Raw genomic sequence first — 25,091 nt, forward strand, 5'->3', positions numbered from 1 at the left:
TGAGAGCACCTAGGATCTTGGGGAGAGCCAAGTCACAAGGACACAGAGGCTGTGCTGTACCTTCATTTCAACTCTGAGAAACTCGAAATCGACCCAATCTGTCCCTGGTCAAACAACAACGTAATGTCAGAGGCAGTATTAAAATGCAAGTCTCTTGACCTGGTTAAGGTGCTCAAGGTTCAACCACGGCCCAGCCTGTGTCCTGGCAAAAGCCACCTCACTAGTTTTCTGCTTCACTTGAGATAATTTATATAGCACACCACATTACAGGTTTGGCATACTTTGTTTTCTCTTTTCTCCGAGATTATAAATTCCTTGGGGTCAAACATTACCTTATGATGTACACCCCCCAGGTTACCTAGTACATTCAATAAATGTTTGTTGGTTTTGATAAAAGTGGATAATTCTTGAGGAAGCAGTGGGCATTTCCTTTCTCCTGATTATTGATGTAATACCCAAGAACATTTAGTATCTTACCACCAAGAAATAACTTGAAAGAAGAAAAAAGAGCATTCTACCCTTAAGGAATTAAATATTTTGAAGACCTCATCATTTGCCAAATATGGACAAAACTGGTTCCAAGTAGTATCTGCTTCCTACTTGCAGTCAGAGGCTGGCTGCAGGAGGGGATCACCACAAGGGCTTCCTGAGAGAGGGTCAGAGATGTGCCATATATACCCCAGGCCTCCAAACTGCCAAAGCCGAAGGCGACAGTCACAAGCATCTTGGAAAAAAGGGAGGAGAGAGATGGTTTTCCCACCATTTTGTGATCCGCTGCTTCTACCCTGATAATGACCCTCTCGTCCACTTGGGCGTGGTGATCCTCCCCACACTCCCTGGCTCCAGTGCTCCCTACCTCCAGCTTTCCCAGGAGTCTTACTGCTCCCTTTTAATAATGCCCCCTACAGTCACCCCAAGATACCTCCTCTAAATGCTGCCCTTCCACTTTCTACTTCCAAAATTAAAATCTTTGGCTGACTGACTCTGGAAGGCCTACTATTTTCAATATACCTGGCGTACCTTTAAAAAATTTTTTTTTAATTTTTATTTCTTTCCAACACCCTGGGGGAAGTCTGGGTGAGGATTTCACTGCTGCTTCAAGAAACCACATCATATTTATTCATTCCTGCCCTAGACTTTCTTTCCTGTTTTCCCTTGGCAAAAACTTGGTCACTAAACCTGGGGCAACTCTATTTATCTCTTAAGGCACAGCGGGAGCTGCTGTTTCTCCCAACAGCCCTCCTGGATTCTCCCACGACCCTTGCAAGTCCTCCCTTCACCCTGATCTGTCACAATGCGCAGCCGGCTGCATCCCAAGCTGCTCTGTGCTTTGCAATACGCCCTCTTGGGTTGATGGTGCTGCATCTTGAATGAAGACCTCATTTCCTCAACAAAATCAGAAACTCCTCTTCACACACAGAGCCCAGGGCTTAAGTGGGTGTCCTCCCCCTGTCCCTCATCTCCCTGTCCCTACCCCATCTGGCACTCTGATGAGGCCTCCAAGGGACACAAGTGCTCAGGGCCACAGACCAACTGGCACTAGCAGGTGGTCATACTTCATCCTTCCAAAACAGTTTTCCTGGCGACCCAATCCATCGTTCTATCAAAGGTACACTCTACTCTAAATATCCCTGTAGATGCTATCAAGAGTCACAGGCCCTTTACTTTCAGCACACCGGACAGAAGCTCCAGTTTGATCAGTCTATCACCTGAGATGTCAGCTCCATGTCTAAAGAAATGGCTTCGGTAGAAACGTTACCTTGACAACCAGAATGCCTTCCAGGACCTCCAACTTGGTTTACACTGAACCTGACACCAGGGGATCAGCACAAGAGAAAATTATTTTACTTACAACTGCCTACATTCCCCAACTTAGTTCATTCTATTTACATCCTTTAATTCTACCCACGGAAATTTATGCAGAAACATGCTTTTGAGTTTTAATGTATATATGTGTATTATGATATATGAGGGCTGCTAACGTGTCCCTACCAAGTCTGTACAAAGAGGGACCCAACTTGACACCTGTATTTTTAGGAGAGTAAAATTTCAGTAATGCCTTTGCTAAATTCCATAATGGGCTAATTGGACAGCTGAATGCTTTTAAATTGAGATAGAAGTTCTGTTTGTTATGATTATTCAAAAAATTATATATATATATATACACATATAAATATATAAATTGGGAATTATATATTTTGAATTTTGATTTAAAATGTGCACATGTAAAAAACAAGGATGCAAACTGCAAATACAGTTTTATTAAAGTAGCTGTATTCCAGAAAAATGGGGTTCAGGTCACTTCTTACATAAAACATAAAGGATAATCATGTTTGCATAATGAATTTTAGATCTATTTTGCTATATGCAAAGTCAAAATTAAATTACATGTGGCCACTGCTTACAAGATTCCACCTCGGAGCCCACAATAACTGGCCCCTGGGGAACACCACAGCTTCTGTCTCCCACCAAGCACTCCTGAACCAAGCCTAGTTAAGAGTAGAGAACTAGGAAATGCTTGAGGAAGCTCTTTAAGACTTCTTGGAAAACTTGTGAAACTTCTCAATAGCTGCATTAACAGGTTCTAAGAACGATGTTGGGGATCATGGCATCTGGCTATGGACTACTATGGACGTAACAGGGCATCTCGGGCAGCTGAGAACCCGAAGAATTTCCAGATTTTGAAAAGTTTTCATAAAACATTAACTATAAGGGACAACCCAAAAATCCTATTTAGAAATTACACATTTATTGTTTGATCGTTTGCCATTTTTTTCAGTTAATCTATGATAGCCCCAGACAATACCGTGAAGTTTGATCTACAATGTATATATGAGAAATTTCTCTTGCTTAGAGATATTTCTATACTAGAATTTCTTCCTTTGACCTTTCTGTCTCAGTATTTAATTCATCATGACCAGGAAGAGGTTAAGAGCTCTAAAGATATTTCTAGCATTAGTTGTCCTTGATTTACCTAAATTGTTCCACCTACAACTCCTTTCCTGTAGGCATCGAGATCCACATTTCAATACCTTCTCCTAGTCTCTGAGTTTCTCTCCTAGAGATTAGTCCCTCATCTGGAGATAAGACTGGAAGAATGAATCAAAGAATTCCCCCATAAAATGTCAGGTATTCTTTGAGGATACCTGAGTAGAAGAAAAAGTAGTAATTTTGACATCGTTGTTCTCATCATTCAATTAAGTACAGAATCCCACCAATTCAGTGAGAGAAACATCAGGTAGTTTATTCTGGGGCATTAGGTAGGGAAACCCTGGGTCACACCCTGACATCCTGTGGTCTGGGTTCTGAGGGCATGGGTGGGTGCTGTCAAGCCAGTGTCTGCCACAAACCAAGGAAGGCTCTTGCTGCCGGAGCCATAAGAGTTGTTCTGATGTACTGGTTCTGTCTGTGGTCAACGGCTTCCACCTCTAAACCAGCCACGTCCTTTCTCTGTCCTTGTCCCCCTTCCTTATTGGAAGGGCAAGCTCCCTGTTTGGCCCTCTGCCCTCCCAGAGCCAGGTCTCACTCTCTCTCTGTCCGTAAGTCCACAGTTGATGGCTTTGTTCCTCTGACAGGAAGCACAGGACATGTCTCCAGATTGCCCCCTGCCTTAGCACACTCTGAACAGGGACTTAGCCTAATCTCTTCCTGAAATATGATTCTGGAAAAACTTACAGAATGGACGAAGGTGCTTGAGAAATTTCCTGAGACGTAGGGAAGCAGTATAAATGGGAAGCATTCTAGAACTGGCCTGACTCTGCTGAGCCCCCCTAGGAGCACAGCTGGGTTCCTTTCTCTGTCCAGCCCCCTTTTCACTAATAAAGCCACTCCAAGCAATTCCACATGCAAATGTCCACACTCTCCTTCAACAAGGGTAAAATTTACATGTCCAAGTCACTATGGAAAACTTGATGCCTGAGATCACTGCAATGAGTTATAAAAACTCTTTAATATTGTGGCAGTTTCAAGTTAAAATTTAAAATTAGTAAGTTAATGACTAATTACTGTTAATAAATAAGAGAATATATGAGTTGGGTTTGGTTACATGAGTGAGCTAATTTAGCTATCTTAAAATTATGGTCAATAATTTTTATTCTCTAAAAATTATGGTCAATAAACTATCGATAAATTATTGCCTACATAGCAATATCTATACAGAATCACCAGACAGCCAGGCACAGTGGAGCAGGCCTGTAATCCCAGCAGCTCAGGAGACAGAGGCAGGAGGATCTAGAGTTCAAAGCCAGGCTCAGCTAAAGCAAGGCACTAAGCAACTTGGTGAGACCCTGTCTCCAAATAAAATACAAACTAGGGCTGGGGATGTGACTCCGTGGTCAAATGCCCCTGAGTTCAATCCCTGGTACCCCACAAAAAAAGAATTAATGTACATCCTTAGAGATGATATTTTACTTAGTTTCAGGGATCCACGTTTGCAGTAGAATATAACTAACAGAGAATAATGGTTTCTCTGCAGGCTTTTGAGTCAGTAACATTGTAAGGATAGGAGTTAATGGAAAGGGTATTTAAAATTAAGTTATGTAAATCATGCTTTACTTAACCTCTCCCTGTCTCAATTTTCTTATCTGCAAAATGGGAACAATATCTATTTCATAGGTTCTTACAGAACTGACCAGATGGGAAGCATTCACTAAAGGCTAATGGTTATCTTATCTGTTACCCCTACTACAACATTGCCAGTACTGGCTAATTGATTTACTAATCCAGGATCATTTGGGAATCTCTAACTCCTAGAGGAAGAGCCGTCTGCAGATCTGAGGGTGAGGGGAGATGTGTCCTCATTCTTCCTTTCCACCCTTGCCTAAGTTTGGAAGGCAGGGTGGTGTAACTTGTGCTAACCTTAAGATCAAAACAGCCTCCGAATCTAATTTCATGGCAATTAAAAGAGAATTAAAAATAAGTTTTTCAAATAAATACCCACTCATGGAAAAACAGTGAGGACCAGAGATGTGCTGGTTGAGTAGTGAACACATGGCAAAAATTGTCATTAAGATTATTAACATGATACATACACTGCCGTCAACTAGAGAACGTCACTTAGTAGGTATTGCCATTTCGCAGATATTACACCATCACACATGGATGGCATTACCTCTCACAAAGACTTCTGGGATCTGAAGTGTAACATTGTGATGAGAGACCATCACATTCAAAAATGCTGAAATGCTAAATCATCAGAGACACAAAGGCCACAGTCACGTCTATGCTCCTCTGGGGACTAGGCCCTTGTATGAAGGTACCAGTTACATACTTTGTGAAACCTGGTACATAATGAAAAGGAGGGGCCAGTTGTACAACAATAAATCAGCACACTACAGTGACGCAGCCACATCAATGTTGATAGCAGCTCGATTCACAATAGCTAGATTGTGGAACCAACCCTAGATGCCCTTCAACAGATGAATGGATGAAGAAACTGTGGTATATATACACACACACACGCACACACACACAATGAAATATTACTCAGCCATAAAGAAGAATAAAAGTATGGCATTTGCAGGTAAACAGATGGAGTTGGAAAATATTGTGCTAAGTGAAATAAGCCAATCCCAAAAAACCAAAGGCTGAATGTTTTCCTTGATAAGTGGATGATGATATATAATGGAGGTGGGAGGGTTGGGGGTGAGAGAAGAATGGAGAAACTTTAGATAATGTAGAGGGAAATGAGGGGGGGTATGAAAAATGGTGGAATAAGACACACATCATTACCCTATGTGCATGCATGATTATATGAATGGTGTGAATCTACATCATGCACAGCCATAGAAATGACAATTCGTACCCCATTTGTATACAATGAATCAAAATGCAATCTGTAAAAATAAAAGCAAATAATTTTTTTAAAAAAATAAGCAATAAGTTTACAAAAGTATGAGGAATTTCAAGACAGAGACACCGGAGTATTAATCTAAGTAAGGAGTTGTGATGCTGTGATATAAATACTTGGTCTTTGTCCACTTTCCTGGCATACATCTTCTAAAATGCTTAGAATCTCTGAAGTGGATGCTAATGATTGATGGCTGGTGGCCCCAGTGTGGCTTCAGGATGAGCACTGATCACTGGAAAGACCAAGGTGGAATTAAAAGGTTGGGACTATTAGCTTCAACCTGTGAAGAGGGCAAAGGGGCTGAAGGTTAACTTTATCACTAGTGTCCCATGATGTAATAATCAGCCATGCCTATGTGATGCAGCCTCCCTAAAAATGCCAAAAGACCGGGTGCACAGAACAGTTGGAAAGCTGCTCATGGGGAGGTTCTTGAAGGGCAGAGCACATGGAAATGTCCTGCCCGCTCCTGCTGCCTTGCTGGATGCATGTTTTCATCTGTGTCCTTGGTAATATCCTTAGTAAACCAGTAAATGTGTTTCCCTGAGTGCACAAGCTTCTCTGGCAAGGAAGAGGTCACAGGAACCTCCAACCTAGAGCCTGTCAGATGCACAGGTCAAACACCCAGGGCTTGGGATGGGCATGGGGGGAGGAGCTCTTGGGGAGGAGCCCTGCACTGGTGGGACCTGAGGCTCTCTCCAGGTGGGCAGCCAGAACCGCACCAAACCCGCCAGCTAGGTGTCCACTAGGGGAAACACCCTCACAACAACGGTCAGAGGTGCCCTGGGAGAACATGGAGGGAGGAAGTACATTTGGTTGTTTTGTTTTGTTTTTCCTCTGCATCCTGGGACGTCCCAGCTAAGATGCAGGTGGGCGCAGGGCTCCGGGCTAGAGTGACATGTTACTCACCACGGTGACCGCATCGTTCAGCAGGGACTCCCCGAAGACCAGGATGTAGAGCTGCTCGTTGACATGGATGTTCTCGAAGACAGCCAGCACCGCCACGGGGTCCACGGCCGAGATCAAACTGCCGAAGAGCAGGTTCTGCAGCAGGGTGATGTCGCTGAGGCCGAACGCTTCGATCTGGCAGATGCCAAACAGGGACACACCGATGCCGATGGAGTTCCAGAGTGTTCCGACCACCGCATACCAGAAAATAGTGCCTATGTTCTCAAAGAAGGGGCGAGTGGGCATGAAGTAGCCAGCATCTAGCACAATGGGCGGCAGGAGGTACAGGAAGAACACATCGGTCTTCATGGCAGGGGGCGACTTCTCATCCACACCGAAGATGATCCCGCCCAGCAGCAGGCCCACCATTATGAGGAGGCAGCTCTCGGGCACAATGGTGGGCAATTTGTGATAGAGATGGAAGCCTGGTAAAGAAAGCACCAAGGCACAAAACCTGGGTTACGCAGGAATTCTGGACAGGGGACACTTGTTTTTGTCCAACCAATGGGTCAAATTTCAAAATCTGGGCCATTTTGAGACAACCGCCAGGCCCCGTAGGACCCCTGGCTGGACTGACTGAGCCTGTTTCCAAGATCCCTCAGCACTACCCATCACTCCTGCCTCTGGGGCCCTCACATTGACTGACCACTCCCTGCCGCCAGGACCCCAGACCAACTGACTGCGCCCTATCACCAGGACCCCAGACCAACTGATTGCACCTGGCCTCCAGGATCCCACAACCACACCAAACACACTGGACCTCCAGGACCCTTGCCTGACCAACCGCATCCCGCCTCCAGGACCTCCTGCTGACCACGTCCACCCCTGAGCTGCAGCTCCCCATTTGCCAACACATTTGGAAGCCAGAGCAGCCATCTTGGATAATCCTGGAAGCCGGAGCTCCGATCTTTAGGTGGCGTAAAACCCATCCTGAGAGACTCCTGGACACTTTAAGCTCATTGTCAGGTACCTCTCATGCATCAGGCTACTGAACTCTGGGAGATTTCATTACTATATGACTGTTATACTGTAGATTTTCTTTTTTCTCCTTATTGAAAAATTTTGTTTTTATTTCTTTAGTTTTCTTGCTCTCTTTTCCTTTTGTTTACCTGTTCCCTCAGAGTCTTTTTCTCCCTTTTTTGCATGCTAACATCCAATTTCTTTTGATTACACTCTCACCCTTTCTATTATCTAGAACTTCTGTATATTCTTTTCTTATCCCATGAACAGCCACATTCTACATCCCTCTGAATCCTCTTTGTCCTCCATTAGAAACTGTAGACCTTATTGCAAATCTGTTTGTTTTACTGAAGATAATATTTGAACTCATTCTGTTTATTATGACAATTTTGTTATTGTCCTCATAGGGGCTATTTGGTCTAGGATTGCATAGTGTCTGATTTGGGCACTGCTAATATTGATCTCCCCTTAAAGAAAGGGTTTTGGAAACATATAGGACCACTAAAAGCCTATAGGGGGAAATCTGCAATACCCCAGATCTGCACTGCTAGAGGGGAAGATACATGAACAACATGAAAAAACAAGGGAAGAAAATGATCCAAACTAATCTAGATTCTATATAAATAGAATCCAATGACAGTATGTTAGAAGAAATGTCAGAAAAGGACTTCAGATTATACATGATTAAGATGATTCGCGAAGCAAAGGATGAGATAAGAGAGCAAATGAAGGCAATGAATGATAATACCAATAAGCTGAAAGAGCAAGTGCAGGAAGCAAAAGATCATTTCAAAATCTGCCAGGTCTCCCAGCATGATTCCCTGGAGACTGGTTTTGCAGATTACAAGGCAAATCAGTTGACTCCCTCAAAACCATCCACGTTTCTTTACTTATGTACACATCATTCATCTCCATCAAGGTATAAACTGAACTGTAAATCAAAATGACAACACTACAGATACACATCGTCTAGATAGTCCATTTATTTTCCTTTTTCTTTTGTAAGCCCCTACTAAGTTTTTCTTAAATATTGGGACTGTGGAGATGAAATGAAACAATGAAATTCTGTATGTAAAATGATTTAGTGATTTTCCAACATTTCTAAATGTCACATCTCACTTCGTCCTTACGAAAACTCTAACATACAAGCAAGGCGGTCATCTTCATGCTTTTTAAAATTGAAGTGGCCACCCAGGTTCAAAGCTATCCATCCAGGATGTTACCAAGCTGGCTGGGTCACAGACTAGTCTGGGGATTACTATTGCCATCTCTGGCACTCACAAAAATTAATAACTTATTTATTTTTCATTTCAGATTCTTTCATTTGGAAGGCTGAATATATTTATTTTTTGAGATATATGCTCCTTCAGAGAAAACAGTCCAAGATGCATCAATATCTACTTTGTGAAAGATATAAATAGACCACGATCTCCAATTTCAAAGAGCTCCAAGTCAATTGATGGCATCGATTATTTGTGACTTACTCCAATATACAAGGCTAAGTGGAACTAAGCCCAGCTAAGAGCTGTGAGAATATAGGGGAGGAGTTAACGTGCTGGAGAAGACACCATGGAGGAGCCAGGATCCATGCTGGCTTTAAAGATGAACAGACATTAAACTCACAGACAGATGTAGGAAAGGAAAACACAGAGGGAAATATCCATTTCCCAAACCAAGGCAGAGTCCATTGTAGCTTTAACACAGAGAATATGTGAAAGGAGTCTTGTGGCAGAAAATGAGCACAGAAATGCCAACACATGAGGGCAACTAGGGTTTGGATCTGAAATGTCCCTCAAAGGTGTTGGGGCTTCCCATTGCTGCCATTTTCAGAGGTAGAATTGGGGAACTGAAAGGTGGTAACTGTGGGCGGGTGGGGCATGACTGGTGGAAGGAAGTCACTGGGGGCATGCCCTCAGGGACTGTAACTTGTCCCTGGCCCTCTCCCCTTTCTCACTTTTTCTCTGTTTCCCAGCTGTCATGAGCTGATGAGCAGCTTTTCTCCACCATGCCCTTCTGCCATGATGTTCTGCTTTGCCTCAGGTCCAGAGCAGTGGAGTTGGCTGGCCCCGGACTAAAATCTGTGAAACTGTGAGCCTCCTAAATCCTTCCTCCTTTAAGTTGTTTCTTCAGGCATTTTGTCACAGCAATGCAAAGCTGAGGAACAGAGACACCTAGCTCACAAAGGTCACTTGACCGGGCTTAAATCAGAAGAGAATTTATTTGCAAGACAATAGAAAGTCCTCCTGAAGAAAGTTAAGGATATTTTAGAATTAAAGCAGAATATATTAATTTTATAGTCCAAGTAGATCCCCTCTGAAATTCCAATGTGATAGTATTAGGAGGTGGGACCTGTGAGAGAAACAAAAACCTTCAAGAAAGAAACTTCTTGCAGTGTTTGGTGAGTGCACTACTCCGCCCTGGCTTGCCTTTCTGCCTTCCACCATTTGAGGACACAGCAAAGAAGGCCCTCTACAGAGACCAGATGCCAACATCTTGACCATGGACTTGAGGCCTCTAGAACTGTGAGAAAATAAATATCTGCCTTTATAAATTGTCCCCGTCTGTTCTAAGAACATGAATGGACTATTACAGACATGTATCTAATTATGGGACAGTAATAATAAAATGACAGAGTAAATCCTAAGAAACTAACAATCACATAAGTTCTAATATGTAAATCCTTATAACAAACAGAACTAAAACCACAGTGTGAAATAACTTTGTGAGAAAGCATCAGCCATCACAGTACTTTGAAAGGATTCACAGAACTAATTTCTAAATGATAAAGTGGACATCTGTATGTGGAGTATCTGAAGGTCTCTTCAGTGTTGATTATTTTATAATTATTACTATAACAGGCTGTTAAACTCAGTGAGGAATTAAGCTGTTCTTTACTATGACCTCTGCCCAGTCCACTGACCTAACCATTACACAGAGAAGTTAAAAAGTCCTCTGACAACCATATCTTTGCAATCTACCCACATGCTGAGTCCTTTTACAATTCGCATTTCCTGTAGGATAAGAAACTTGCCAAGAGCAATCTCCCTGGCCTCCCAGGATCCGAGTGCAATCACCACGTTTATGGAGCACAGCTCCTACCTGAAGGTTTCCTGCCTTCAAAGCTGCCATCGGATGACAGCCCCCAGCTTGAGTGCAGCTGTCCCCCTCTCTGCCTCTCTGACTGTGGACAGGTTACCGGCATGACCAGCCCCACTGACTCATCTGTATAACAGAGACAAATGCACCTCCCAGGTAAAGATTTGTGAGAATAACTGGGTGGGTGACTTTCTGATTTCTCCCTACACCTGTACTGTCACAAATGCCCCCAAATTTGAGTCACCTCTCCCTGTTCTACAGGAAAGAGCAAGAGAAAAAATGTTTTAAAAGAATGCCCAGGAAAAACAATTTAAAAGAAGACTGGATACAAACTGGGAATCTGGGCAAGGCCTGTTTTTAGAAGCTCCCACTCACTCTGTGTGCCTTTTTCTTTCCTTTCACCTACTCGGCTTTGGGGACCCAGTGGTCTCACAAGAAGGCTCACCAGAGTGGAGGCTAGGAAGCCAGGTGGTTGGGAGAGAGCAGGGTTTTGAGCCTCTACATGCATTTCAGAGACCAAAGCTCAAGGCCCCTAACTGATCCTGACCAGGAGCCCAAGTCAGTCTGAAACAATCAAGGAGAAGCAAATAAAATACAGCAACAGAAACGCAGGGTGCAGTTAGGAAGAAGGGCCACTGGGACAGAAGGCCAAGGGGTGTGGAGGAAGCAAGGAGAGAAACTAGGTCGTATGACAATCAGGAAAAAACTGCAACAAACCCAGGAACATTTGTTGAAGAAATCAGGCATTTCCATTTCTAAAAAATCTGCTCTCCTTTCTCTAATGAATTTCAATTTTGTCATTCAAAATCCACCTCAGCGACCCTTCTAAAGAGAGGATAGCCCTTGCTGAATCTGCCCCAGTGATCCACGGGCAAGAAGGGGTGATATGAAAGGCACTGGCCATAGGTCTTGGTTCCTTGCTACTTGGTGAACAAAAGCAGAGCTGTTGAATTGTAAGGTATAACCCTGTGCTGACAAACAAGGCTTTGTGTGTGTAAGTTTCTGTGCTTTTGTGAGCTACCGGAATAAAAATACATCAACAAAATAAATAGTGCAAACAAATTAGAAAATTCTAATACTCAGAATAAAACAAATAGATCACCAATCACAAATGGGCATGCCTTTATGCCTTCCCTCTAAGTATTTCTTCAAGGAAAATTTGAAGTTGGTAGGATTGGCTTTTCCCATCGTCATTCCACCTGATAAGACCAAGAAATGTATTAGAACTCTTTGATGATCTTTACCAGGCTGAACCATGAGCCACTCTAGATGTAATCTGTGTAGTCCAGAGACTGGTCAACTTTTCTTTGAAAAGGGTTACACAGGAAGTATTTTCAGCTTGCTGTCCAAATTTTCTTGTCTTTGCAGTGCAATTCAGCCACAGATAACAGCCAAACAAATGGGTCTGATGTGCTTCAATCAGACTTCATTAACGACTATGGAAACTAGAATCCCATATAACTTTATAGGTCACGGAATATTTTTCTTTAGATTTGATCTTCACCACTTAAAAATGTAAAAGTCATTCTTACCCCACAGGCCTTACAAAGCCAACTTCAGGTCATATCTGGGTCCCAGGCAATAACATTACCAACTCCTGGCTTCATGTATTCTTTATATTTCCTGCTAATTTCTGTTTAGAGTGTTTGGGACATATCTTGAGTGATTCAACTTTTATTACTAGTACATAAAAGTCAATGAGGGTTGGTGCCTTAAAAATCTATTATTTTATTTTCATTGCAGTAGAAATGCAGTGTGAAAACAATCAGGATTAGAGGTCACTTACACAAAACATCGTGAAGAGATTGCTCTACTAAGGTGCACCTATTTTAATTTTTCTCTGTATCCAAGTGCTGAAATTGATTGGGCTTAAAAACTAAAGACCTATGAATAAGTGCAATGTGATGAATTCACTCGATTTTCTCATTATGTCTAAAATAACCTATCTGTCAAATTCTGGGAAAGGAACAAAGTGTGAAACAACGCAGGAAGCCTCCAGATAGCAGGATCCACAGAGAGCAACAATGTAAAAGTTAGAATCAGAAAACCGCCTCCAACAGAAACTGTCAAAATAAGTCTAAAAATCAACAACAAAACCCCAAACCAACCAACCACACTGTTCTAATTAGCATGAAGAAGAAGAGGAAATCTCAAGGGTGAGTAGAGATAGAATCACAGGAGAGCAAGCACTAACTCTGGGCAAAGACAGAGACAAACATTCTATGGAGTGTTCTAGATTTCATTTATTTCTTGTTCAATATTTTAAAAGGGCTTGAAGAGAAAATAATGGCATCTATTGGATCAACAAATATTTGCCAAGCTCAGGTTAAATACAGGGTAAGTACTCGTGGGTACCAACAGGCACCACACAAATGGTGGCTGCCTATCCAGGCACCGGGTCCCAGAGCTAGGATCCTCAAAGCATGCTTCAGGAAGCCCTGGACTGAAAGTCAAGAATGACCCAAGGTCCAGCCTATATGGCTAGGGAAGAGAAGAGTACCATTTATGGACATGTTAAACTTGTTTTGACAAGTATTAAGAGGGATAAGCAAGTTCTTCCAAGTCTAAAAATTCTGATTTTTATGTATTTCAATGTACATAGTAGCCAAATATATGTCTCAAAACAGAACTGCAGTAAACAAGAGACATACAGAAACAGAGTACAGTGAGATGCACCATTTCAGATACACCAACAAATCTGGCATCACTACATGGTAACTCAAGAGGACAAAAATTGAATAATAGAAATGGTTTCTGAAAATTGAATCATACTGAGTACATAAATAATGCAAAAAAGTAATAAGCAAATAAGTAATACATAAAATAAACAATATATAATAATAAAATAAATCAAAATTAATTGATGTACATGAGAAACTTATTAACGTGAGTATAGATTTATCATAACATTCAGTCATATGCTGGACTAAAAGATACATCTACAAATCACCCCGCCAAAAATAATTCAGCTATAAATAAACAGGTTTCTTAAATATTCCACTTATTACATTTACTGAGAACTCATAGTGCAAAAATTATTGAAAATCACATGAAAAGTTAAAAAGTTATTTGGATTATTTCCAAGCAGAATTTAAATAGTATTTAATTTTCCTAAATGATGTGGCCACTTTCAAAGAAAAAAAAAAAGTAGTTTAGACCATTGAGATGGACTTTGGAAAGGGAAAAAAAAAAAAGAAAAACACAGAATTAAACCCTTAATCAGATTGTATATTGAGCGCCTTCTGTGTATGAGAGTCTGAGGGCCCTGGAGTTGAATCAAAATGAACTCTGTCTTCAAGGAGCCTATATTTAGTACAAAAGATAAGACGAGATGATAACTAATTATGATACGGGATACAAAGTGATATGTGCTATACAAGATGAGCTGTAATGCATACTGGAGAAGAGAGAAATGAATTCAGACGAGAAGACTCAAGGAGAGGAGGGGACACTGAGGTTGCTGGAGGTGGCTTTTCCAATCCCCCAGGGAAATGCAGCTGCCTTAAAGGCTTGAGGAAAGAAAGGCTGGGAACGGTGAGAAAGGCCCACGGAAGGTGGTGTGCCCGGCTCCGTGCTCAGGGTGACGATCAGGGCGCGACAATCAAAGGGCATGAAGCCACACTGCTCAAGGCCGGAAAACCAACTGTGGAAGATGTGCCCCTGCACCAGGGCTAGCGGGAGCTAGAGCAGAAGGCTCAGAGCACCTTGACTTTCACACTTGGAGTGACAGGGAGAAGTTCTTCCAAAGGACAAGGCACCAGAGAACATAATTTGGAAATAAAGGGAGCCAGACTGTCTCTTGAAAGCATTAAACCAAATGGATATGATTAACCATCTGCAGAAAGCAATAAGTTGTCTGTAAACATGGGCCTAAAAACCTTAAGAACAGCCCAGACCCCCAAAGGGATCTACACACAATCCCAAGAGACATTCAGGAAAAAGAGCCATTCAGAAGAATATGACTACTTAGCAGTGAAAAAGAACACCTCCATATAACAAAACAAGGAACTGTAGCTTTTGCAGGTGGCATGTTTATGAAAGTAGAAAATTCAGTAGAAAATTCTTCATTTACCCAGATTATTAATGGAGGCACTATATGTGTGATAGGAGAAAACTGGGGCAATAAAGATGATCAACCTCATTGAATCGCTTTTGCTTTCTTCAATATATATTTACTGATCTCTTACCACGTACTAGGTATCTTAGCAAATATACAAAGGGATACAGCAGAAATTACACAAAGTCCCTGTGCCATCAGGACACAATCTAGTGGTGGGAAACAAATTAAATACATCAGTCAGTACATAAATAGGAGCAGGAGGGATGAGCATTCAAAGAAAAGCAGAGAAGAGTGAGCAGATCCCTGGTGAAATATCCCTGGGAAGCCTCTGATGGGTGAGAGGCAGTGAAAACCCTGAATGAAATACAGGAAAGAAACATGGTAAAAGAATAAGGAAGAAAGGAACAAAGATACAGGCACCCAGTCAGGAGCACCCTGAGCCATGAGGGAGTGAAGGAGAAGATGGTAGGAAATAAGAAGACAGGGACAGGAAGGTCCTGGAGCATGCAGAGCCCAGTATGATGGGAAAGACTTTGGCTTTGTCCTGAGAGCAATGAGAAGCCATGGGAGGCTTTGGGGAGGGTGAAGCTCATGATGAGACGCACAGCTATGAAGGGTCATTCCGGCAGCTGCTGAAGAATGAAAGCAGGCATAACAGCGAGGAGTCTTTCCCAGGATTCCAGGAGAGGGCTGGTGGGTGTCCTCATTAAGGTGCGGGTCAGTATGGCAAGGCATTGGAGGAAGGGGTACATTCTGACAGTTGCTTCAGTTGAATATGTTGCCAGATGAGGAGGTGAGACAGGTGGGCAAGGATGGATCCACAGTTTGGGGTTCAAATAATGAGGTGTACAGGAAGGTCATTTATTGAGGTGGAGAACAACCAAGAAAAACTTCAAGGGAGAAAACCAAGATGGAAGATATCAACCAGAATCTCCTTGAAAATATCACAGAATTTAATGAATTGATAGCAGATTTAGCTAGAAGAAATGGCCAAAATTTTCCATAGTACATGAGAGGAGAGCAACAGCTTCCTAAAGGTAATGCTGCAGACTCACCCAACCCCACTGACAATGCATGGCCCCACGTGTTCATTACCCTCCCAATGAATCATGGGAATAAAATGGTGCATTTAGATAATGGTGTGTGGAGGCGCCCGAAGTTCACACAAAGTTAGAAACCATACACCAATACGGAAAGAAAGCATAACTGCACCAGGTTATTGGAGCAGGTAAATAAAGAGACACAACCAACAAAGACTTACAAGTTTCTCTTTTATTTCTATCACGGTGGAAAATTCCATGAAGGTCAAGAGTTTAACAATGGGGCGGAGGGGAGAATCTACAAGACCAACAGGTAATCCTGACTAAGAGGGGATAGATTTTCATCAGTGGCAAAAGTAAAGAGTTTTAAGATCGATGAACTCAGTTTTCATAAAGTCTGTGAAAAACATACAAGTTAAGAAAAATGAAGATTTCGAAACAGATCTCTACTTGTGGAACATAAATAGGGGCCCTGAGTCGGAAGCACCCTGAGCAGGGAGGCTGCTTTGGTTGGAGCTTGGGGAGAGAAGGCGAACATGGTAGGACAGATGGATAGGAAGGTCCTAGAGCATGCAGAGCCCATGATGATGGGAAAGGCTTTCCATTCTTCCCACTCAGTACATCTAAAGAGCCCAGATATTATAAACTTTATGAATAAAAGAAGCAGGAGACAATTCTGGAAGGTGAAAGAAGAAGGAAGACTGGCAGGGCCTCTGGACCTAGAGAATGATAAGGCTGTGAACTGAGTTCTCTTGATATTCTTTTTGCTTCCAATGAATCCCAGGCTTGGAGCTGAAGCCAACGACCAGGAAATACTAATGGGCACAGAAAACAAAATCGCAAACATACCCTCCTTTATCTGCATAAGGGACTGCGAAAAGTTCAAGAAAAGAAAAGTGTTAGACAATGGTGGTTCGACTTCAGCCAAACATCCCAAATGAAACCCTGGCCCCACTCCAGCACAGGGTGAGTGGATGGTGCAGCTTCTACCTTTGCCAGAGGGCAGGAAACTCCCCAGCCTCCCCAGTGAGAGCAAACCAAAAGAGGGAAAGGGGATTCTATTCTAATCTGGGTGGTAAAGAATCCGCCCTCCCCGTGGGGCCAGCCAAGACTGCTTGAGAAATGAGAACTTCTCCCACTGGACAATAATGAGGCAACCTCTCCCAACCCGTGACTAAAAAAGGAGAGGCAACAAAACTCTTCTGATGTATTGGGAATAAAACAGCTCTATCCCTACAAACCCTGTCATCAAAGGCCTAAAAAAGGAATGCTCTGATCAACCCTATGTCCTTCCTATCATAACTGAAATGAACCAATTCTTTAAAAACTGCAAACAGTCACTATTTACCCAATATGGGTAAATATATCATTTGACTACCCCTATAACTAGCAAGAAAGTTTAAAAATTGGGATTATAATGTTAAAGCATCCAAAAAAGAAATATCTCAGGCCCAGGTAACTTTACAGTATCACCCTCATTCCAAAACCAGACAAAGACTCCCCCCTCAAAAAAAAAAGACCGATATCCTTCATGAATAGATACAAAAATCTTCATCAGAATATTTGCAAATAATTCAGCAGTACAAAAAATGAGTTATTCACCATGATCAAATGAGATTTAGTTCAGTGATGCAAGGATGGCTCAATATCCAAAATTTTATCAATAAAATCCATGATATCAACAGAATGAAGAAGGATTACAGGATTATGTTGATGGATGAATTAAAAGTATTAGACACCACTTGACCCAGCTAGCTTTCTCACTCCTTGGTTTAAAAAGAACTTAAAATCAGCATACTATAGTGATGCAGCCACATCAGTATTTATAGCAGCTCAACTCACAATAGCTAAACTATGGAACCAACCTAGGTGCCCTTCAACAGATGAGTGGACAAAAAAAAAGTGATATATATATATATATATATTATATAGTATATATAGTATATAGTATATATATAGTATGTATATATATATATGATGGAATATTACTCAATTTTAAAGAAAAATGAAATTATGGCATTTGCTGGTAAATGGATGCAGTTGGAGAATATCATGCTAAGTGAAATAAGCCAAACCTAAAAAACCAAAGGCCAAATGTTTTCTCTGCTAAGTGAATGCTAATGGGGGTGGGGGTGCTGGGGAAGAACAGAATTACTTTAGATTAGGTAAAGGGGAGTGAAGGGAGGGGAAGGGGTATGTGGGTAGGAAGGAGAGTAGAGTGAACAGACATTATTACCTCATGTATAGATGACTTCATGACCGATGTGCTCCTACAATATGCACAATCAGAGAAATGAGAAATTATACTTCACTTATGTATGATATATCAAAATACATAAATGCATTCTACTGTCATAATAAAAAAAATTTTAAAGTATTTGACAAAATTCAGCACCCATTTATGATAATTCTCACAAACTAGGAATATGAAAGAACTTCAACTTGGTAAAGAACACCTTCAAAAAGTCAACTGATTCCAAATGCCAAATTTCAACCACCACACAAAACAGTGGCCCGTTCATCTTTCAAATCCAAGGAGGTGAGTTCCCAGATTCATTTGAAGGTCTACTAAACCCATCAGAACAGATGCTCACAGCTCACCCTGTAAATAAAATAGGGCAAGTTCTATTCACTTTCTCGCTTCCATTGTCTCATACGGTATGTAGTAGGTTGTGACATAACAAATATATACTTGGTCCCTGCTCTAGTTCCTGGCACAAAGCTCCTGAAACCCTTGTTATCTCCTCAATGATAAGGTGGCAGGAGTCTCATTGGTTGTAAAATTTGGCCTTGGTTCCTGACACAGGAACGAGCCAAGTTGGAATCTCTGAAGTCGTACGAGTTTCTTTTGTATGCCAAGGAGATGACTGGTGGCTGGGGACCCTTGGGCAGCTGCAGGATGGAGCTAGTTGTGACAAGACCAAAACATGACTGGAACTTTGAGTCCCCCTCCCCCTGCCACCTGAACTGTCGGGAAGGGGCTAGAGGTTAATTCATCACCAATAGCCAATGATTTAATTAGCCACCTATCTAAATAGACCCTCCATGAAAACCCTGAGCAATCAGGGTAAGAGAGGTCTGGGCTGCTGAACGTGAGGACACGTTGAGCCAGCAGGGAACAGGGATGTTTCACGCCCTTGCCAGACCATGCCCTAGGTACTTGTTCGTGCAGCTCTTCATTTTATCTTTTACCAGGACCAGAAACCTTGAGTGTTTCCCCTAAGTTCTGAGAGCTACTTTGGCAAATTATCAAAGCAGCAGAGGACGTCATGGGAGCCCCAGTTATACCCAGTTGTTTCAATGTAGGGCATCCAAAGTGAGACTGAGCTCTTAAACTCTGGGCTCTGCACTAAAGTCAGGTAATCAGTGTCAGAACTAAATTTTAGGTCACCCAATTGGCTTCCACAGAGGTGTGAGAAAAACATCCAGACCTTCTGTGTGAAGGGTTCTGAGGGTGTAGAGAAACATGAGTATTTTCTAATGTAGGCAGACAAAAATGGCAATAAAGAGAAAAGCTCTTAATATGCTTTTGATCTCTTTGGTCCCCATGAGGGATTATATGCTGAGCCTAAGAAGATATACCACCGCTATAGATGTGCATGATCTTACTGGGAGTTCCCAAAGCTGAAAGCTCAGGACCTTGAACCTCACCTTCTAACACAACCCTCACGTTCCTAGTTATAACACTTTCTGTTTTCTTTAATCTTTAATTTTGTTCTTTTATTTCCCAATAGAATATACAGCCAACTGTTTTATATCTGATTACACAGAAGGTTTATGCTTTTATGACTGCTGGTGATTTCCACCTTTGTCTCAATTTCATTAAGGTTGATAGAGCTTATACTGTTCTTCCTTATAATCTTTGCTGTCACCAAACACACACACACACACACACACACACACACACACACACGCACACACACACGATAAATACTATGTAATTCTACTTAGTGAGTGAGTGGATAGAATGGACCAATTCATAGGGACGGAAAGTAGAATGGAGGTCAGCAGGAGGATCGGGAAAATTGTGTTAGGAACAGAGATTAGGAACAGAGATTCATTAGGGAATATGACAAAGCTCTGGCGATAGATGTTTGTGGTGGCAGCACAACAATGTGAATACGCTTAATGCCACTAACTTTTGCACTTAAGATGGTTAACATGGTAAATTTTATGTTATGTGTATTTTATTGTATTGTATTTTATTTTATTTCCATTATTTATAATGGAAATAATTCTCCAGTCACTTTTTTTCCTTTCCTTCTCATTGTTATAAAATAATGATGGCAAAGCAAAATGAAATATTGACATAACTGCATAAACACTGCTAAACAAACAGACAGAAGAGAGGATGCCGGCAACATGGATCTCTGCTGGTGGTAGTTTGGTATGACCCAAACTACTAACCCATTTGCTGAAGCAGACTCTGAACTGGGCTTCTGTGCAGCAACTCTATGAGTACCAAATTAAAATGCTCAGTGGGTAGGCTGTTCAAAAATAAGGAGCCAGACATGAGAATATTTGGCAACTGAAAGGAAGAAATAAGTAACATGAAAAAATAGTCTTAGTTAAATGTCAGGGAAATGGATGAGCATTTTACAACATATTAACATGATATCTTCCACGACATGCATTTTTATTCCATCAGTTCTTCTGTTGGTTTATTTTAAATAACATTCAGTGAAAAAGAGCACAACAGTTACAATATTTAAATTGATATTATTTACAGATGAGAGGAAGTAACATTTTGATTTAGGTAATTAGTAGTTGCCAGGATGATGTCTAACTTACCCACAGAGTTTACCAGTCACATGATGAAACCATTGCATAGCTTGTCCCATGACTTCCTGAGTTCTAGTCCAGTGTGACTTCCCTTTTACCTATGCTATTTGGTCAAGGGGCAAAACATGAATGTCTTTCCCTTAAATATTCCATAACAGACTTCCCACTTACCAATGATCAGGGTATCTTTATACATTTATTTCTATTTTAATAACAGTCACTTGCTGAGAACTGTTCTCCTTTGGATCAGCACTAGTTGGACTATCAAGTGCATAAGTGTCACAGCTATGAGGTTTAGCTTCCTTAATAGAACCAGGTTTAGAGACAGACAATGCCTAGGACTGAGGATGTAGCGAGGAGGTAGAGCACTTGACTAGTAAGTGTGAGGCCCTGGGTTCAGTCCTCAATACTGCAAAAGGAGAAAACAACAGGTCTAATTTACGAAGTGTCACATATGATCTTCTGACTTTGCAGTGGTGCAAAAGTGGTATCCTCTCAATAGAAACCAGACTTGCAATTTTTGACTTTTGATCTTTTGTTGTGCTACAAAGCATAATCCTCTCTTGTGATCTGGGCTGCTGCGCCCAGTCAGCCACACCATCTCAAGAGGAAACAACTGAGACTGAATAGTGAGCTATGCTGCTAAGCATGTTGTCGCACAGCTTGGGTTTGCTACATGCATTCCTGACTTCTGATATTTTCAATAGGAGAATATCTTCTTGGGATGTGATCCTATCATAAGTCAAGAAGCATCTGTACTAGAAATAAAATTTCACATAGCCCAAAGAATTCTGGAAGAGAGGGGACAAACTGGTGTGCCATGAGTCTCCATGACTTACAAGCCCATTTTGTTCAGTCTATCTACTGTTTCCAAATATTGATCTCATCTTTAGAAATTAAGAAGACCATGTCTAAATCCTTCTGCCTGACTTGTTTTTGAAAAATCAGCAGAATTGGCCCCTCCCTCAGTCACACTCTACATAGCAATTTCTGTGAGGTGGCCTTCAGTCATAGGGGTTTCCCTTGGTCAGGGCATGAGTTGGTTCTGCAGATCACCTGTCCCCATTTCCCCATCTCTCCCATCTCACAGGGTTCACAGAGGTACCTGGGAGGCTCACAATGGCTGCTGTGTGTCTAGACCCTAAGTCCAATGAGCCAGGCATCAAAACGACTAAGACTGAGAGTCAACTGGAAGAGAGCAAACCCTTCCACTCCACACTTCCTTGCTGATCTTTTTGGACTTCTGACTTCAAATCTCAACCACAGCAATGGAAAAAGACGTAACTACTGAGCTTCTTCCACAAAGTATAGGACCCGTAAGCACTCAGTGAAGGTTCAACTGCTGACCCAGGAGGGCTCCCATCTCTCAATGGAAGAGATCTCTGTGGGTCCAGGGCAGCACACAGGGTTGGTGAAGTTCACATCCAGGGGCTGAGGGAATTGATGATGTAAACTGCCAGCCTGGCTGTCTCCTCGTCATTGAAGGCAGCTGAATCCTGATCTGATTCCAGAGCCAAGGCTGGGAACAGAACTTGACTCATGCCCTGGCCTCATTACTGCCTGCCTTAAATCCTTTCTTCAACCTCAGACTCATTATTTCCAGACTGGGTCATCAGTAAGATAAGACCGATTCTTAGTAGGATGTTTGCCTCTCTAAAAGATGTTGTGTCTAACCAATTAGCCTGTATCCAATGAGCTGAAAAATATCTTACCCAGTAGATTCTTCTAATATTCATAACTAGAGATTTCAAATTTAGTTTTTAAATAGTAATCTCATAGTTAATTGCTCTTCATAGACTTGAAAATAGTCAAATATGCATGAAGGTGTATGTAACACATGCAGGCAAGCACCACACACACACACATACGCATACACAGAGTCACCCATGAGACCTTTTGGGTAATACTGCTTCATCATGGAGTTAACACTAATAGAGAGTTTCCTGTCACACACAAGGACAAATCCACTGGTGCCAAAGACAGAAGTAGCTGAAGATGTCGCTCTCAGCAATCTGATTTGGAAAAAAACACAAGACAAAACAAAACAAAACAAAAAACAGAAAACAATCTCTCTAATTTCAAGACAGTAAGGCATCCGTTCAAGTGACAGGGAATTCTTTTATCCCTCACATTAAGATGTTTTGGAAAAGCTGCTTTGAGCACCAATAGGGTACTCTAGGTAGATCTCCTGGAACTAAATCCCTCAGCTCACAAGAACTTTGAAGGGGAGCTACTAGGACCAGGGTCTCCCCAGGATTCTGCTGCCCAAATCAGTTCTGCACAAGCCGGGCACAGAGGACGTTCTCCTGAGTGCTAAGGAGGGTAAGCCACAGAAACGAGCACATGAAACACACTAATCACTCCATCACTACAGCTCCCATCTGTGACCTTCTGCGTTTCTACAGCACTCCAATATCTCTAAAATCTACTCCTGTGAAGGGACAATCAGTCTCCAAATACTTGAGAGCAGGCTCCTTCCGCAGTACAAAACTGTTTTTCAAGGAATATTAAGAGAATGACATGCAAAAGAAGAGGTCATCTGTATGCTGGACAAGTTTAGGTATTGAATTCTTTTGGATATGGATCCTATAAAGAGCGAACGATATTTTTTTTCCTTCCAAGAAAAAAACTGAACTTGTAGCTTTAAGAAAGATGACAAACAGCAAATAAATAAATACTGTACCTTTCTGTGAATGATATGACTCACTTCTGATGTAGGTTTATTCACGGTTTTTAATTTTATATTTGATTATTTGCTGCTGACTGGCTTTCACATAAAACAAAACCAACCATGCACTTGAACACCTTGGCGACTTCCTGCTGAAAGTCAGCATCTGAAATTACTCTATTAATGTGTTCAGTTTCCTTTTTGAAGTTAGAAGTGGGATAGACTGGGGTTGGAGGATGCAGGTAAGAACGTTTTCTGCTTTGGGAAGAGTTCAGTTTTTGCCACTCATATGGTCAGATTTCCAGCCTTCAAGAGAAGAACGATAGCAGGTTTGTGTCACGTGGACTCGGCAAAATGCCCCAAAGCACAGTGAATAAACATGAAACCCACATGCCATCCCTTCGGCCGGTCCAGAAAGTAAAATTGGCTTAGTTGTGTGCCACACTGCAAGTCTGCTCCAGGAAATAACAGTAATGACCTGGGATGGTTTTCAGTTTTCTGCATATATTCTATCTGGCTGTGAAATGTGTGTCTCCTCGAGCTGAGAAAAGAAATTCACTGATGCCAGGAGAATTTCTAATACAGCCAGGTGGGAAACGAGATCCTTGCTGTTAAAACATGGCCCTTGGCCATGCAGAGTGTTCTTATTTAGAAATGTCCTGGTCTCGAGCTTCACAGGAGGCACAGCACCCAATAGAGTTCATACCACTTGTGCCCAACTGGGAGTGCAGGTGGTGGGTTTTACAGCTCTGATCAGATTCAACAGGCCTCTATGATACCAAACATCTTGATCTCTGCTGAGCTTCATCTCCATATGGCTCTAAGCTTTCTGTTTTTACCACCACCCTCCATTTCAGAAATAACATTTGATGAAGGGGTTTGACCAAGAAAGGATTTAATTTGATGAGATCATTATACAGGTAAAACTTTCCAGTGCAAAGGCATTATTTAGGAGGAAGGACGGAGTCTGAGACTGATTAAGTTCTGGTGATGATTTCTGAGAGGACCATATGCACAGATAGCCTACGCTAATAAGGACTCTGGGATACTGTGACCTGGATTGCAAACGTTCCATGCAGGTCCATAGTTGAAAGCAATTTTTACTCCGTAGCCCCGGCTAGATGCTAAGCCCAAGGACCTGTCATTCTTTCAACCCCTGCGTCAGAAAATGACCCATGCCCATTTTGGTTTTGTGGTTTGCACACTTCCATCATTAAGTTGTTCAGAGTTTTCTACTCCACCCACCCAACCACCTTGTGTAGGAGCTTTATTTTCTGTTTGGTTTTGATTCCTCAAGGAGCCTGATTGCTAAACAAATCTACCACTTGCTTAAAATAAATTGACAAAAATATAGTCAATGAACCCACAATTGCCAGTAATTGCTACCTAATTTCATTTCAATTAAGTGGTGGCTAACAGTTGACGGCAGCCATCGATTATTTACATGGCAGGGGATATATTTGCACACTGCCGACCCAGGCTAAACTAAGAAACTACCCTATTTGGTAAATGATACTATTTTCTAAACTACCTAGAATCATATCCTTGGGTTCGCTTTGCCTCCTCCCGGACTTGTGATTACTGAGTAAGTGAATTTTTACATCCATGCGCTGTCCAGCTGGCCTATAGTTGCAGATTAAAGGGTTTTCAGTGAGCACAGGGATGTATGCATGTGCGTTAGGGCCTACTGAG

General features: G+C 41.9%; 1 protein-coding gene across 3 annotated transcripts in view; it reads right to left on the reverse strand.

Annotated features, from left to right (window-relative positions):
• Nucleotides 1-25,091, reverse strand: part of SLC9A2 (solute carrier family 9 member A2) — a 97,415-nt gene that overhangs the window by 57,635 nt on the left and 14,689 nt on the right. For all 3 annotated transcript variants that reach the window (XM_079110265.1, XM_079110264.1, XM_079110266.1), the window contains exon 2: nucleotides 6,755-7,218. In XM_079110265.1, the coding sequence (XP_078966391.1) occupies nucleotides 6,755-7,218 (464 nt within the window). The remainder of the gene's footprint in view (nucleotides 1-6,754; nucleotides 7,219-25,091) is intronic.

The sequence above is a fragment of the Sciurus vulgaris genome, assembly GCF_902686455.1.
Source record: "Sciurus vulgaris genome assembly, chromosome: 14".
NCBI lineage: Eukaryota > Metazoa > Chordata > Mammalia > Rodentia > Sciuridae > Sciurus > Sciurus vulgaris.